The sequence below is a fragment of the Pristiophorus japonicus genome, chromosome 14, assembly GCF_044704955.1.
Source record: "Pristiophorus japonicus isolate sPriJap1 chromosome 14, sPriJap1.hap1, whole genome shotgun sequence".
Lineage (NCBI taxonomy): Eukaryota > Metazoa > Chordata > Chondrichthyes > Pristiophoridae > Pristiophorus > Pristiophorus japonicus.
This window is the reverse complement of record NC_091990.1, coordinates 106,374,942-106,390,056: the sequence shown is the minus strand read 5'-3', so window position 1 is coordinate 106,390,056 and position 15,115 is coordinate 106,374,942. Positions and strand designations below refer to the sequence as shown.

Here is a 15,115-nt window from a genome sequence, read left to right as displayed (position 1 = left end):
TCCTTTAAGACGCTCCTTAAAACCTACCTCTTTAACCAAGCTTTTGGTCACCTGTCCAAATATCTCTGTGACTCGATGTCAAATTTTGTTTGATAACACTCCTGTGAAGTGCCTTGGGACGTTTTACTACATTAAAGGCACCATGTAAATGCAAGTGGTTGTATCATAGTGAATAATTCGCCTGATCAATTCGTTCGATGGCCTTTACAAACCAAAAGATTGCAATAAGGCCGCCCTGATACCTTCTCTTTTCTAAAAAGATGCTGGATTTCTTTCAACCTTCCCTGATAACTCAAGACAATTCCCGACCCTGGAATTACGAACAAACAGATTTGTTGGGTAAGCATTAAGAGATATGGAACTAAGGCGGGTAAATGGAGATGAGGTACAGATCAGCCACGATCTAACTGAATGGTGGAACAGGTTCGAGGGGCCGAATGGCCTCCTCCTGCTCCTGCGTTCCTGTTCGTTAGCATCTCCGTCCATACACGTTGATTTCCTCTTTTGTAAGCCAGTACGATACAGAACACACAAGCTGGATTGAAATGCTGCGGCTAACTCACCTGTACATGGAAGGACCTAGCCAGCTGATAGCAGCTCTCCGCTTGCATGGCCTCCACCTCAGTGTTATGGAAGGCGTGAAGAGCCAGGTGCTGCACTTTGCTGTAATCCTAAAAACGGACGGAAAAACGCAGTCAAGAAACTGAACTCCATGGTACTGTACTGTCAAACAACCTTTTACACCAGACTAATACAAAGGCCAGTCTTTATTTCTTCCCAGTCGCTGGTTTGTCTGGTTTAAATTTCGGGGGGCCTAGAGCAATGTTCCCTCTCCGTTTGTTGTTGGGTGTACCACTTTTTTAACAGACTGAGCAGCCCATTCAAACTTGCGTGCAAATTTTTCCATTCAAAAGCCACTCCAGACCGCAGAACGTTGGCCTGGAGGTTGAGAAAGGGTGGTTAACCTCAATCAAGACCGCCATGGAAAGTTCGTACCAGCAACTTGAGACATCTGTAAACTAGCAGGAATGTGGATTTAGACTTTAATAGCCCCTGAGGTTCCATGGTTAGCACCCATGTGACTTTGAGACCAAATGCTTGGGACGCTCCTAACCCTAGCGGGAAAGTTGAGATCTGTTGACACACTAAACACTGTTGCTCCTGGAAAACTGTAGATATTGTTTCTGTTGAACAAGTTTTTTGTGTGCCACAAAAATATCTTACACCATAAACCCTATGGCTCTCAGACTTCTCTAAACTCCCTATGGAAAGATACAACATGCCAAGATGCAAAGACACAACAAACTGAGATAGTTCAAAACAAAAACCCACCAAGTAAGTGACATATAGGGCCAGATCGGGTAAGGACGGCGGGTCTCCGTCCCTAAAGGGACATTCATGAACCGGGTGGGTTTTTATGACAATCTGAAGCTTCATGGTCACTGCCATGGTGGGATTTGAACTCACGCTCCCTGGATTATTGGCCCAGGCCCTTGGATTACTTGTCCGGTAACATCACCACTATACCACCGTAACCATATACTGCCCGTATTTGTACCTTTTTGAAGAAGAAGTGGTTGGCCAGGTGATTTAATACCATGGGGTTGCTGGGGTCGATCGTGTAAGCTCTCGAGAGTAACTGCACGCCATTTTTGATGGAATCAGCCTAGGGAAACAACAAAGCGTGTGTGAGCTCACAGTTCATTCAACATTCAGTACACAGCGATCACAAGTACAGTCAGCTAGATCACTTCACTGGCACAAATCAGGATTCACCATGAGTGTTTTTAGCCAACAGAACTCCACACTTTCATAGCATTCTCCAAAATCAATTGATGCACACACGAGAATATGGATTTTCAGGAACAGGAAGAGGCCGTGAAACCAAACCTGTCCACCTTTTCCACGGCGCCAACTCACCTGCTCGCTTAAACACCTTCTCGCTGAATCCAATTCTCTCTAAAAACAGGTCTACTTGTCCCTTTAACCCTATGTCTTCCAGGTAATTTCTCCCACAACAAAACTACTTTGATAAGAGTAAAAAAGGAGAAACTGCTTCCATTGGCAGGAGGGTCGGTAACCAGAGGATACAGACCTAAGGCAAAAAGAAAACTTGCATTTCTATAGTGTCTTTCACGATCTCAGGACGTCCCAAAGTGCGTTACAAGCAGTTTTGGACTGTAGTCATTGTTGTAATGTAGGAAAGGCAGCAACTAATTTGCGCACATCAAGATCACACAAACAGCACTGTGATAATGACCAGATATTCGGTTTTAGTAACAATGGTTGAGGGATAAATATTGGCCAGGACATTAGGGAGAATTCCCCTACTCTTCTTCAAAATAGTGCCCACCTGCGAGGCTAGACTGTTCCTCCGTTTAACGTCTCATCCGTGAGAAGGTACCTCCAACAGTGCTGCACTCCCTCAGCACTGCAGTGGGAGTGTCAGACAAATTATGGGCTCACATTCGCTGAAGTGAGACTTGAACCCACAACCTTCTGACTCAGAGGCAAGAGCGCTACCCAGAGAGTTATGACTGAAGGTAACTGGCAAAGGAACCAGAGGTCAGAGGAGTAGAAATTATTTTGCTCAGCGAGTTGTTGTGGTCTGCAATGTGCTGCTTGAAAGGGCAGTGGAAGCAGATTCAATAGTGACTCTCAAACAGGAATTAAATAGATACTTGAAAAGGAAAAAAAATTGCGGGACTATAAGGAAAGAGCAGGGGGAGTGGGACTACTTGGATCGCTCTTTCAAAGAGCCGGCACAGGCACGATGGGCCGAATGGCCTCCTTCTGTGCTGTATCATTGTATCAGAAGTTAGGACGGGTGTGCTCGTGGGAGTGTGCCAGGTTTTGCTTGGGGTCCCCCACATAGAAAGCTTTGACAATCACTCCTGCGCTGCATCATGTTTTACTACTTTAAAGGCACTATATAAATGGTACACACTGGCTGCAGTGTGTACCATCGACAAGTTGCACTGCAGCAACTCGCCAAGGCTTCCGAGGCAGCAACTCCCGAACCCGCGACCTCTACCTAGCAGGACAAGGGCAGCAGGCGCATGGGAACACCACCACCTCCATGTTCCCCTCCAAGTCACACACCATCCTGATTTGGAAATATATTGGCCGTTCCTTCATTGTCGCTGGGTCAAAATCTGAGAACTCCCTCCCTAACAGCACTGGGAGCATCTTCACCACATGGACTGCAGCGGTTCAAGAAGGCAGCTCACCACCACCTTCTCAAGGGCAATTAGGGATGGCCAATAAATGCCGGCCTTGCCAGCGACGCCCACATCCCTTGAAAAAAAAATACAAGTTGTTGTTGAGCCCAAATATAACCGCGTTTGACGGGAGATTTGCTGTAACTGTTCCTACTGTTCTCCAGAGCAGAGTGCAGTCCCGGGCAGGTAACTCACCTCTTTGTTGTTCAGTTCCAGGACAGCCAGTCCCACCAGCGCCCCCACACATTTAGGGTTGAGATCGAGAGCCCTTCCAAACGCCAGCCGGGCTTTCTCCAGCTTACTCAGCTTCACGAAGCAGTGGCCCATGCCCAGCCGCACCTCCGCTGCAAAGACGAGGAACAGGAGTCACACATCAACTTAGCGCATCAAACATTTGCTCGCTTTTTCAAGTAGGAAGTGTTGTATTCCGAGAGACTTTGACAGGGTAAATCAAGAAAAACTACTTCCACTGGTCTGAGAGTCGCTGACTCGAGCTTATGGGGGAGAAATCGCCCCTTTGGGAAAAGCCCATTAGCGGCACAAACAGGGCACTAATTTTTTATCGTCCGGGTGCGGCAGCCGGAGCACCCCTCCCAGAATTCTGCGGGTGGAAACGGATTTGTGCCGTGTCCCCCACTTTTCACCCCGGGCGGGGGGCACGCATGGCGATGAAGTCATCGCTGTGCACGCCAACCCCTTATAGCACCGCATCGACCCCTTTGCATTCTGCGGGGGGAGGGGCGTAAAGCTGCCGTGACTGAGGTGGCCCAAGAGGGGAGGGCCTTGCGCCACGGCTGCTATTTATATTGGTCGGCCGACTGCAGTGGTTCGGTCGGGCCGCCCGGCACCCCCTCTTGGGAGCCGGACCTCTGGCCCGGCCAAAACCTTCCCCGGTGGTCTAGTTGGCGCCAAGAAAGCGGCTGCAGAGTTCGCAGTGGTCCTCCCCTTTAAAAGGGAAGTGACGTTGTGATGCAGTGTGCACCGCGCCCCGCGATGGCCATTACCGCCTCCGATACCGCCCCGCAACTTTTTCTCTTTCTAAGTGCCCAATACAGCAAGATTTAGCAGCCCAGCTCGCTGGGAACTAAATCTTACCTGAATTCAAATTGTGTGCCCCAAACAGGGCGCAGGGCAATTTAGCCCCTGTAACTATAAGATCGTGATCAGCAGAACAAAGTGTTTTGGCTTCAGCTATTTACAATCTAGATCTATGACTTAGGCGAGGGGACCAAATGTAATATATCCAAGTTTGCTGACGATACAAAGCTAGATGGAAAAGTAAGCTGTGAGGAGGACGCAAAGAGCCTGCAAAGGGATATAGACAGGTTAAGTGGTTGGGCAATAAGGTTGCAGGACGGAGTATAATGTGGGGAAGTGTGAGGATATTCACTTTGGTAAGAAGAATAGGAAAACAGAATATTTTTTAAGTGGTGAGAAACTATTAAATGTTGGTGTTCAGAGAGATTTAGGTGTTCTCGGACAGGAATCACGGAAAGTTAGCATGCAGGTACAGCAAGCCATTAAGAAGGAAAATGGCATGTTGGCCTTTATTGCAAGGGGGTTGGAGTTCAAGAGCAAGGAAGTCTTGTTACAATGGTACAAGGCTTTGGTGAGAACACACCTGGAGTACTGAGCACAGTATTGGTCTCCTTATCCGAGGAAGGATATACTTGCCTTGGAGGCAATTCAATGTAGATTAATTCCTGGGATCAGAAACATAGAAACATAGAAAATAGGTGCAGGAGTAGGCCATTCAGCCCTTCTAGCCTGCATCGCCATTCAATGAGTTCATGGCTGAACATGCACTTCAGTACCCCTTTCCTGCTTTCTCGCCATACCCCTTGATCCCCCGAGTAGTAAGGACTTCATCTAACTCCCTTTTGAATATATTTAGTGAATTGGCCTCAACTACTTTCTGTGGTAGAGAATTCCACAGGTTCACCACTCTCTGGGTGAAGAAGTTTCTCCTCATCTCAGTCCTAAATGGCTTACCCCTTATCCTTAGACTGTGACCCCTGGTTCTGGACTTCCCCAACATTGGGAACATTCTTCCTGCATCTAACCTGTCTAAACCCATCAGAATTTTAAACATTTCTATGAGGTCCCCTCTCATTCTTCTGAACTCCAGTGAATACAAGCCCAGTTGATCCAGTCTTTCTTGATAGGTCAGTCCCACCATCCCGGGAATCAGTCTGGTGAATCTTAGCTGCACTCCCTCAATAGCAAGAATGTCCTTCCTCAAGTTAGGAGACAAAAACTGTACACAATACTCCAGGTGTGGCCTCACCAAGGCCCTGTACAACTGTAGCAACACCTCCCTGCCCCTGTACTCAAATCCCCTTGCTATGAAGGCCAACATGCCATTTGCTTTCTTAACCGCCTGCTGCACCTGCATGCCAACCTTCAATGACTGATGTACCATGACACCCAGGTCTCGTTGCACCTCCCCATTTCCTAATCTGTCACCATTCAGATAATAGTCTGTCTCTCTGTTTTTACCACCAAAGTGGATAACCTCACATTTATCCACATTATACTTCATCTGCCATGCATTTGCCCACTCACCTAACCTATCCAAGTCACTCTGCAGCCTCATAGCATCCTCCTCGCAGCTCACACTGCCACCCAATTTAGTGTCATCCGCAAATTTGGAGATACTACATTTAATCCCCTCGTCTAAACCATTAATGTACAATGTAAACAGCTGGGGCCCCAGCACAGAACTTTGCGGTACCCCACTAGTCACTGCCTGCCATTCTGAAAAGTACCCATTTACTCCTACTCTTTGCTTCCTGTCTGACAACCAGTTCTCAATCCACGTCAGCACACTACCCCCAATCCATTGTGCTTTAACTTTGCACATTAATCTCTTGTGTGGGACCTTGTCGAAAGCCTTCTGAAAGTCCAAATATACCACATCAACTGGTTCTCCCTTGTCCACTCTACTGGAAACATCCTCAAAAAATTCCAGAAGGTTTGTCAAGCATGATTTCCCTTTCACAAATCCATGCTGACTTGGACCTATCATGTCACCTCTTTCCAAATGCACTGCTATGACATCCTTAATAATTGATTCCATCATTTTACCCACTACTGAGGTCAGGCTGACCGGTCTATAATTCCCTGTTTTCTCTCTCCCTCCTTTTTTAAAAAGTGGGGTTACATTGGCTACCCTCCACTCAATAGGAACTGATCCAGAGTCAATGGAATGTTGGAAAATGACTGTCAATGCATCCACTATTTCCAAGGCCACCTCCTTAAGTACTCTGGGATGCAGTCCATCAGACCCTGGGGATTTATCGGCCTTCAATCCCATCAATTTCCCCAACACAATTTCCCGACTAATAAAGATTTCCCTCAGTTCCTCCTCCTTCTTATTAGACCCTCTGACCCCTTTTATATCCGGAAGGTTGTTGGTGTCCTCTTTAGTGAATACCGAACCAAAGTACTTGTTCAATTGGTTTGCCATTTCTTTGTTCCCAGTTATGACTTCCCCTGATTCTGACTGCAGGGGACCTACGTTTGTCTTTACTAACCTTTTTCTCTTTACATACCTATAGAAACTTTTGCAATCCGCCTTAATGTTCCCTGCAAGCTTCTTCTCGTACTCCATTTTCCCTGCCCTAATCAAACCCTTTGTCCTCCTCTGCTGAGTTCTAAATTTCTCCCAGTCCCCGGGTTCACTGCTATTTCTGGCCAATTTGTATGCCACTTCCTTGGCTTTAATACTATCCCTGATTTCCCTTGATAGCCACGGTTGAGCCACCTTCCCTTTTTTATTTTTACGATAGACAGGAATGTACAATTGTTGTAGTTCATCCATGCGGTCTCTAAATGTCTGCCATTGCCCATCCACAGTCAACCCCTTCAGTATCATTCGCCAATCTATCCTAGCCAATTCACGCCTCATACCTTCAAAGTTACCCTTCTTTAAGTTCTGGACCATGGTCTCTGAATTAACTGTTTCATTCTCCATCCTAATGCAGAATTCCACCATATTATGGTCACTCTTCCCCAAGGGGCCTCGCACAATGAGATTGCTAATTAATCCTCTCTCATTACACAACACCCAGTCTAAGATGGCCTCCCCCCTAGTTGGTTCCTCGACATATTGGTCTAGAAAACCATCCCTTGTGCACTCCAGGAAATCCTCCTCCACCGTATTGCTTCCAGTTTGGCTCGCCCAATCAATGTGCATATTAAAGTCACCCATTATAACTGCTGCACCTTTATTGCATGCACCCCTAATTTCCTGTTTAATGCCCTCCCCAACATCACTACTACTGTTTGGAGGTCTGTACACAACTCCCACTAATGTTTTTTGCCCTTTGGTGTTCTGCAGCTCTACCCATATAGATTGGTCCTATGAGGTTGTCCTATGAGGAGAGATTGAGGAGATTGCGCCTATACTGTCTGGAATTTATAAGAATGAGAGGTGATTTCATTCAAACGTACAAGATTCTGAGGGGGATTGGCAGGGTAGATGCTGTGAGGTTATTTCCCCTGGCTGGAGAGTCTAGAACCACAGGGCATAATCTCGATAAGGAGTTGGCATTTTAAGACTGAAATGGGGAAGAATTTCTTCACTCAGAGGGTTGTGAATCTTTGGAATTCTCTACTCCAAAGGGCTGTGGATGCTGAATCGTTGAATATATTCAAGGCTGAGAGTAGATCTTTGAACTCTGAAGGCATCAACGGATATGGAGATCGGGCGGTAAAGTGGAGTTGAATGATGAAGCAGGCTCGAGGGGCCGACTCCTGCTCCTATTTCTTACGTTCATAAAGGGAATTGTTCATTAACTTTTTATAAACAGGGAGTTAATTTGATATGGACACAATGGTGGAAGCAGAATCAATAGCTTTTTAAAAGTAGATGAATATCTACAGAAGAAAATTTAAAAGGATGTGGGGAATGGTACCAAGGAAAGTGCTCTTTCAGAGAGCCAGCACAAGCACAATGGGCAAAATAGTCTTCTTCTGTGCAATAAACACATAATTCAATGTGCTTGTTGCAATTTGTTTAACCTGGGTTACAGTATAGGGAATAGTCAGTCTGCATTTTCCCTCCTGGTTAATGGGTTACAGTATAGAGGATAGTCAGTCTGCATTCTCATTCCTGGTTAGTGGGTTACAGTATAGGGGATAGTCAGCCTGCATTCTCACTCCAGGTTACTAACCAGCAGCCTCTGCTGCAAGTATGCATTTGCAGCTTAAACCTCTGCTCCCTCCACCACCGGCGCACCGTGCCTGCAATGTGTACCATCCACAGGACATTAAAGGTAAATTAACAGGCACTTTAAGGAGAGGCCAGCTGGGGGTTATGCTGCTGTTTAGCAAGTCTATGTGAATGCTCATTGAGCCTGTGGCTGGATGAATAGAGCCATTCCTCACCTGGGCAGCCAGGATTGGTCCGAAGGGCTTTCTTGTAATAGGCCAGAGCCCCCCTGTAATCTTTCTTATTAAAGGAGATGCAAGCTTTACCTGTGGAGGGAAAGATAAGGAGAGTCAGTCAACAGCTCAGTACGTTAACTCGATTACTCAACTCGGAAGGTGGCAAACAGCAGCTCGCAGGTCACTTGTGGCCCGAGACCCAGCAGGCCACTGAAAACCCGCCAACTCAGTCCTGTGCTCAATAATCTTCTGGTTTGTCCGGTTTGAGTTTTGGGGGCAGGAGGTTTCAAAAAAGACGATTTTGACATGGCTGCCTCATTGACGGTTAAATCCTATATCAGAATGGCAGGATCTCTTATTACCAACAGTTGTGCCTCAGTGGGTGGAGTCAGAAGGTTGTGGATTCAAGTCCCACTCCAGAGACTTGAGTGCAGGCTGTACTGACGGAGCGCTGCACTGTTGGAGGGGCAGTACTGAGAGAGCACTGCAATGTCGGAGGGGCAGTACTGAGGGAGCACTGCACTGTCAGAGGGGCAGTACTGAGGGAGTGCCGCACTGTCGGAGGGGCAGTAGAGGGAGCGCTGCACTGTCGGAGGGGCAGTACTGAGGGAGCCCTGCACTGTCGAAGGGGCAGTACTGAGGGAGCGCTGCACTGTCGAAGGGGCAGTACTGAGGGAGTGCTGCACTGCCGGAGGGGCAGTACTGAGGGAGCACTGCACTGTCGGAGGGGCAGTACTGAAGGAGCGCCGCACTGTCGGAGGGGCAGTACTGAGGGAGCGCTGCACTGTCGGAGGGGCAGTACTGAGGGAGCGCTGCACTGTCGGAGGGGCAGTACTGAGGGAGCGCTGCACTGTCGGAGGGGCAGTACTGAGGGAGCGCTGCACTGTCGGAGGGGCAGTACTGAGGGAGCGCTGCACTGTCGGAGGGGCAGTACTGAGGGAGCGCTGCACTGTCGGAGGGGCAGTACTGAGGGAGCGCTGCACTGTCGGAGGGGCAGTACTGAGGGAGCGCTGTATTGTCGGAGGGGCAGTACTGAGGGAGTGCTGCACTGTTGGAGGGGCACTACTGAGAGAGCACTGCATTGTCAGAAGGGCTGTACTGAGGGAGCACTGTACTGTCAGAAGGGCAGTACTGAGGGAAGCACTGCACTGTTGGAGGGGCAGTATTGAGGGAATGCTGCACTGTTGGAGGTGCCGTCTTACGGATGTGATGTCTGTCCCATCAGCTCTCTCAGGTCAATGTAAAAAAATTCAACAACACTATTTTGATGAAAAGCAGGAAGTTATCCCCAGTGTCCTGGGACAATATTTATCTCTCAACCAACATCACTAAAACAGATTATCAGGTCATTATCACATAGCTGTTTCTGGGAGCTTACTGTGTGCAAATTGGATTTTGCATTTCCTGCATTAAAATAGTACTTTTTTGGCTGTAAAGTGCTTTGGGACGTCATGAGGACATGAAAGGCGTTAAATCAATGCAAGCTCTTTTCTTAACAGCTCGAGTTACATGCAACATAGCGGGACCATGGGATTTAGGTTTTATGAGTGGTCCGTCGAGGCTCCATGGTATGCACTTACACGACTCACTAAGACTGAAAGCTTGGAGCCGCGCCCCCGACTTAACTGGGCAATTTTAACTCTTTACAGTTTGATTTGGAGGGAGAAGGAGCCGCCTCTTCTGTCAGTCAGAACCACGAACCCATCGCATTCGGAGAGTTCTTACCCAGCAGCGCAGGGATGTTATTCGGCGACTGATTGAGCACAAAGTTGAACTGTGCCTCAGCTTGGTCCATTTTATCCCCCTCCAGCAGGCAGAAGCACGCTCTCCCCAGCAAGTGGTTCTAAAGATAAGCGGAGAGCATCAGGAAAAGCACCTTTTAAGCAGAAACTAATGAATTACAGAGAATTTATAGCACTAAAACATTGGTCCAACAGGTTCATGTTCCACACGAGCGTCCCTTCATCCCTCCCCATCAGCATATCCTTCTATTCCTTTCTCCCTCATGTGTTTACCTAGTTTTCCCTTAAATGCATCTAGACTAATTACCTCAACCACTCCCTGTGGTAGCAAGTTCCACATTCTCACCACACTCTGGGTAAAGAAGTTTCTCCTGAATTCCCTATTGGATTTATTCGTGACTATCTTATATTGATGGCCCCTGGTTCTAGTCTCCCCCACAAGTGGAAACATCTTCTCTACGTCTACCCTAGCAAACCCCTTCATAATTTTAAAGACTCCCCAAATGAAGAATTAGGACTGAACTTTCAGAATAACTACTGCAAGTATTTCTCAATCTCGCCGTGTGAGGAGAAGCAGTTATGCTGATTCGTTAAAAGAGCAAATCAAGTGCTACCATCAACATCCTGGGGATCACTATTGAGCAGAAATTTAACTGGACCAGCCACATAAATACTGTGGCAACAAGAGCAGGTCAGAGGCTGGGTATTCTGCAGCAAGTGCCTCACCTCCTGACTTCCCAAAACCTTTCCACCATCTACAAAGCACAAGTCAGGAATGTGATGGAATACTCTCCACATGCCTTGATGAGTGCAGCTCCAATAACACTCAAGAAGCTCAACATTATCCAAGACAAGGCAGCCCATTTGATCAGCACCCCATCCACCATCTTAAATATACACTTCCTCCATTACCGATGTACCGTGGCTACAGTGTGTACCATCTACAAGATGCACTGCAGCAACTCGCCAAGGCTTCTTCGGCAGCACCTCCCAAACACGTGATCTCTACGGCCTAGAAGTCCTTGCCAGTGAGGCCCACATTCCAGGAACGAATAAAAAAAAACAAGGGCAGCAGGAGCATGGGAACACCACCATCTCCATGTTCCCCTCCAAGTCGCACACCATAATGACTTGGAAATATATCGCCGTTCCTTCATCGTCGCTGGGTCAAAATCCTGGAACTCCTCCCTAACAGCACTGTGAGAGCACCTTCACCACACGGACTGCAGCGGTTCAAGGTGGCGGCTCACCACCACCTTCTCAAGAGTAATTAGGGATGGGCAATAAATGCTGGCCTTGCCAGCGACACCCACATCCCATGAACGAATAAAAGAAAAAGGTAAGATTTCTTTCAGAAAGTAATATTTTGGGACACAGTCTAGGAGTAATGGCCGACCCCTTATTCTGAGACTGTGATCCCTGGTTCTGGACTCCCCAGCCAGGGGAAACATCCTCCCTGCATCTACCCTGTCAAGCCCTGTAAGAATTGTGTATGTTTCAACGAGATCTCCTCTCATTCTTCTAAACTCTAGAGAATACAGGCCTAGTCTACCCAATCTCTCCTCATAGGGAAATCCCCCCATCCCAGGAACCAGTCTAGTGAACCTTCGTTGAACTCCCTTCAAGGCAAGTATATCTTTCCTTGGGTAAGGAGACCAGAACTGTACACAGGATCCAGGTGCGGTCTCACCAATGCCCTGTATAATTGTAGTAGGGCTTCTTTACTCATACTCTAATTCCTTTGTAACAAAATCTAACATATCATTGCTTTGCTAATTGCTTACTGTTCCTGCATGTTAATTTTCAGTGATTCATGTACAAGGACACTCAGGTAACTCTGAATGCAAACATTTCCCAGTCTCTCGCTATTCAAAAAATATTCAGCTCTTTTGTTTTTCCTACGAAAGTGATAACTTCACACTTCTCCACATTGCATTCCATTTGTCATGTTCTTTCCCACTCAATCTATCTCTCTGCAGCCTCTTTGAGTCCTTCTCACAGCTTACTTTGTATCATTAGCAAGCTTGAATACATTACACTCGGTCCATCACATTCCTGACTTGTGGCTTGGAGATGGTGGAAAGGCTTTGGGAAGCAAAAGGTGAGACACTCGCCTCAGAATACCCAGCCTCTCTGCCCTGCTACAGTATTTATGTACCTGCTTCAGTTAAGTTTCTGGTCAATGATGAACACCCCCGCCGCCCCCCCGGGATGTTGATGGTGGGGGATTCGGAGATCGTAATACCGTTGAATATCAAGAGCCAGTGGTTAGACTCTCGCTTGCTGGAGATAGTCATTGCCAGGCACTTGGGTGGCACTGTTACTTGCCACTTATCAACCCAAGCCTGAATGTTGTCCAGGTCTTGCTGTATGCGGGCATGAACTGCTTGATTTTCTGAGGAGTTGCGAATGGAACTGAACACTGTGCTGTCATCAGTGAACATCCCCACTTCTGACCTTATGATGGAGAGGTCGTTGATGAAGCAGCTGAAGATGGTTGGGCCTAGGACACTGCCCTGAGGTACTCTTGCAGCGATGTCCTGGGGCTGTGATGAGTCAGGTGGTGAGACACTCGCCGCAGAATACCCAACCTCTGACCTGCTCTTGTTGCTACAGTATTTATGTGGCTGGTCCAGTTAAGTTTCTGGTCAATGGTGACCCTCAGGATGTAGATGGTGGGGGATTCGGCGATGGTAATGCCATTGAATGGCAAGGGGAGGTGGTTAGACTCTCACTTGTTGGAGATAGTCATTGGCTGGCATTTGTGTGGCGTGAATGTGACTTGTCACTTATCAGCCCAAGTCGGAATGTTATCCAGGTCTTGCTGCATGCGGCATGGACTGCTCCATTATCTGAGGAGTTGCGAATGGAACTGAACACTGTGCATTCATCAGCGAACATCCCCACTTCTGACCTTATAATGGAGGGAAGGTCATTGATGAAGTAGCTGAAGATGGTTGGGCCTAGGACACTGATCTGAGGAACTCCTACAGCTACAGCGACGTCCTGGGGCTGTGATGATTGGCCTCCAACCATCGTAACCATCTTACTTTGTGCTAGGTATGACTCCAGCCAGTGGATCGTTTTCCCCTGATTCCCATTGACTTGAGTTTTACTAGGGCTCCTTGATGCCTCACTCGGTCAAATGCTGCCTTGATGTCAAGGGCAGTCACTCTCACCTCACCTCTGGAATTCTGGACCGAGGTGTAATGAGGTCTGGAGCCAAGTGGTCCTGGCGGAATCTAATCTGAGCATTGGTGAGAAGGTTATTGGTGAGTAAGTGCCGCTTGCTAGCACTGTCGATGACACCTTCCATCACTTTGAGAGTAGACTGATTGGGCGGCAATTGGCCAGGTGGTCCATCCGGTTTTATTATTCTTACTGTTTTTCGCAGCCGGTTGTTATAACTGAGACATTTCAGAGGGCAGTTAAGAGACAACCACATTGGTGTGAGTCTGGAGTCACATACATGCCAGACCAGGTAAGGGCATCAGATTTCCTTCCCTAAGGGACATTAGTGAACCAGATGGGTTTTTACGACAATCCGGTAGTTTCATGGTCACCATTACTGATGCTAGCTTTTTATTCCAGATTTATTTAATTAACTGAATTTAAATTCCCCAGTTGCCGTGGTGGGATTTGAACTTACGTCTCCGGATCATTAGTCCAATAACATAACCACTAGGCTATCGTTCCCAATGGGATGCACGACCCTCTTCTGTGCTGTAAAATTCTACCTTGTCATTCTGAGTGAGAAGGTTTGCTCCAGTTTTCGCAGGCTTAAACTGCACCATGCCTTACCACATCGTAGCTCCCCGCACCATATCGTAGCTCCCCGTACCATACCTCACGGCAACTCGCCCCATCGCCCCTCACGGCAACTTGCCCCATCACCATATTGCCCCTCACCGCAACTCGTCACATCGCTCCTCACTGCACCTCACCACATGCCATCTCACACATTGCCATATCGCAGCTCCCAATATCACATCACGCCGTCTTGCGCCTCACCCTAACGCGCCACGCCCTATCGCGCCTCGCCTCTCCTCACAGTACCGTAGCACACCTCAGACGTGTGCTGTGACCTTACCTGGTCGTACATGATGATTTTGTCGGCCATGGTGTAGAGCAGAGTGGCCTGCGTGATGAGCTCTTTCTTCGCATCTTTGTTCTTTTCTTTCCGAGCCTGCTGTACATAGTAAGCAGCGAGGGTGTCCAGACAGGTCATCTGGTCCTTCTCATGGTCTCGGTAATCCAGGTTTCCATCGATACGTGCCGCCTCCAGCAGCTTCACAAAATCTTCTGTCTTTCCTTGCTTGAAGTACTCGAGCTTTAAGATAGAAATGTTTTTAATTTGCGCGTGACAGCAAAAAAAAAATACTCCAACAGACTTGCGATTTTCATGTCCAGGAATCCCGTTGTGAGCAACACACTCGGAATATAGGATCAGGAGCAGGCCATTCAGCCTCTGCTCTCTGTCTCCTATCCCTCAACCAATTACCAACCCACGACATAAGGTTACCTCCAATTCCATGCACTTTTATTTTTACCAACAATCTCCTGTCAAATGCCTTCTGGAAATCCATATAGATGACATCCATAGACTCTCCTCTGCCTACCATAGGAACAGGAGGAGGCCATTCAGCCCCTCGAGCCGATTCTGCCATTCAATGAGACCATGACTGATCTGTATCCTAACTCCATACACCCGCCTTGACTCTGTGTCCCTTTATACCTTTGGCTAGCAAAACTCGACTGATC

General features: G+C 47.7%; 1 protein-coding gene across 1 annotated transcript in view; it reads right to left on the bottom strand.

The window, feature by feature from the left end:
- Positions 1 to 15,115, bottom strand: part of ctr9 (CTR9 homolog, Paf1/RNA polymerase II complex component) — a 67,593-nt gene that overhangs the window by 45,767 nt on the left and 6,711 nt on the right. Inside the window, 6 exon segments of the mRNA XM_070899452.1 lie at positions 564 to 671; positions 1,559 to 1,666; positions 3,417 to 3,565; positions 8,613 to 8,702; positions 10,338 to 10,455; positions 14,445 to 14,684. Of these exon segments, the coding sequence (XP_070755553.1) occupies positions 564 to 671; positions 1,559 to 1,666; positions 3,417 to 3,565; positions 8,613 to 8,702; positions 10,338 to 10,455; positions 14,445 to 14,684 (813 nt within the window).